Here is a 2,023-nt window from a genome sequence, read left to right on the forward strand (position 1 = left end):
GTCATTAGCACCTCTAGTAATATATTTACTGAGAAAAATGGTGACGTGTTCAATACTTATTTTATCCGCTGTACATTGTCCTGCTCATAAATCCAAATAATGTTATTTTTAAGTCAAGTACCCATGTGGCCCCAGAGCCACCGGTTGGAGACCCCTGCTTTAGAGGAAGAGGAGGTCTCCTAAACTCAACAGAGCCTCACTGATCCAGGCGCAGCAGCTTTTGAACACTTCAGCTGGACTCACCTCTGTGTTTTTCTTGGACTTGACGTAGGTTTTGATGCAGGACAGAGGAGCGCGGCCGACACAGCGCTCGTGGACCGTGTACTTGCAGACTGGGGTGGAGAAAAAAAAAGAATTCATATTTTCAACGAGAAACAAAAGAACAGATAAAAACACATCATTTTTTAGAAGTGTGGCTTTCTTGATGTGCACGAAAACATTCTGTTCACTGGCTGCAAAATGATTGGAGTTGAAGCAACTCGTTGGGTTTTACAGTGCAGGGTGGACTCACAGGAGCAGCAGAGTCCCTGCTTCCCGAGTCCAATCAGCATGTTGAGACACAGATTACAGTAGGCTGGTTTGTTGAAGTGCTTCAGCCGCCACACATGCTGCCCGTCATCTTTTACATTCTGCAGAGAAAAAAAAAGATTCAGCGATGAATAAACTAACTTTATTTTATTTATTTTTGTTGTGGTGGGAGATCCATGATTAATGACGCATTTTCATCCTTTTTTTTTTGTATATAATTCAAAGTTAGGTCCTGGAAAAAAGATCTATAAGGGACTTTCAGTTAAATGCTGCCACCTAGTGGACAATAAATGAACATCCACTCATTTTCTTTACTTGCTTCTCCAGCAGCCACTCTGTATGAGGCAGGGGACACCCTGGACATGTCTCCAAACAAACACTCACCATCGTTTAATCCTGATCCTCGACAGCCGTATACACACATGTTTTACTCATTTCCCAACTCCAACACACCAGATTCAGTGATTCAATCACCTCTTTAAGCTCTGCAGAAGCCTGTTAATCACTGAGGTGTGTCGGAGCAAAGAAACAACTAAAACATGCAGAACGGTGGCCTTCGAGGACCAGGATTGGACARCCGTACTTTGGAGTCACCAATTAACCCAACGTGTTTGTTTTGGGCCAGTGACTGGAGAAAACTCACGAATGCACAGGAGGAAAGTGGAAACTGCAAAACAGAAGAACCCAGGGAAGGCGGCAAACCTGTGATCTTCTCGCACTGCACTACTGTGCTGTTTCAATAAAAAAATGGTGTTTTTAAATTCTCTAAAAGTAGGTCAMGAGAAATTATTTTACTTAATAACAAGAACAAATGTTTTCAGTATTTTATTTATTCATTCTTTTGGTTAAATAAACACAGAAATCTGGTTTAGACAGAAAAAAAAAACAGGCAATATTTGATTTATAATCTGGAGCAGCTCCGACGCGTTAAATGAGGGTATATTACCTTAAATAAGAGTCATTAGAGAAGAGATGTAAATGCACTGCAGCACATTTACACTCATTACCATAATCATGTTGCAGGATTGATCTTAAATGAGGTTAAATAAGGAAGAGAGGAGAGACGTTCATTTACATTTGCCAAACGCGTTTCGTCTGGTGAGCGACGTTTCGAAACACGTGTGCATTAATTTTAAACAGCAGCAGATGTTTACGTGTTGACGGGTTGCTTAGCAGCAGGTAAAACTGCTGAACTGTTCGCAGAGATGTTTTTTGTTGATAATCAGTAGAAAAAGCTGGCTCAAAGGCACTAAGTATCAGTTTGTCTGATTGTGGACTCACCGTCTCCAGGCCCAACAGGACCAGCAGCGGGATGGTGGTCAGGCCTCCCTGGATCCACTCATCCAGAGTCACTGTCCCGTCATGATCYTAGTCGATTTCCTGCATCATTTCCTGCAGGATCTACAATTGAATAAAAACCAGAGCTTCTCAGTCTCGACACTTCACGTCTTTATTTGGAGTTAAAGGGATCCACGATTAGTTGTAACATTAAAAT

General features: G+C 41.8%; 1 protein-coding gene across 1 annotated transcript in view; it reads right to left on the reverse strand.

Annotated features, from left to right (window-relative positions):
- dgkb (diacylglycerol kinase, beta) overlaps nucleotides 1–2,023 on the reverse strand; it is a gene marked incomplete at its 3' end in the record, with an annotated part of 46,666 nt that overhangs the window by 12,653 nt on the left and 31,990 nt on the right. The window contains 3 exon segments of the mRNA XM_014019014.1: nucleotides 244–332; nucleotides 512–629; nucleotides 1,810–1,929. Coding sequence (XP_013874468.1) covers nucleotides 244–332; nucleotides 512–629; nucleotides 1,810–1,929 — 327 coding nt within the window.

This window comes from Austrofundulus limnaeus, unplaced genomic scaffold (assembly GCF_001266775.1).
Source record: "Austrofundulus limnaeus strain Quisiro unplaced genomic scaffold, Austrofundulus_limnaeus-1.0 Scaffold207, whole genome shotgun sequence".
Lineage (NCBI taxonomy): Eukaryota > Metazoa > Chordata > Actinopteri > Cyprinodontiformes > Rivulidae > Austrofundulus > Austrofundulus limnaeus.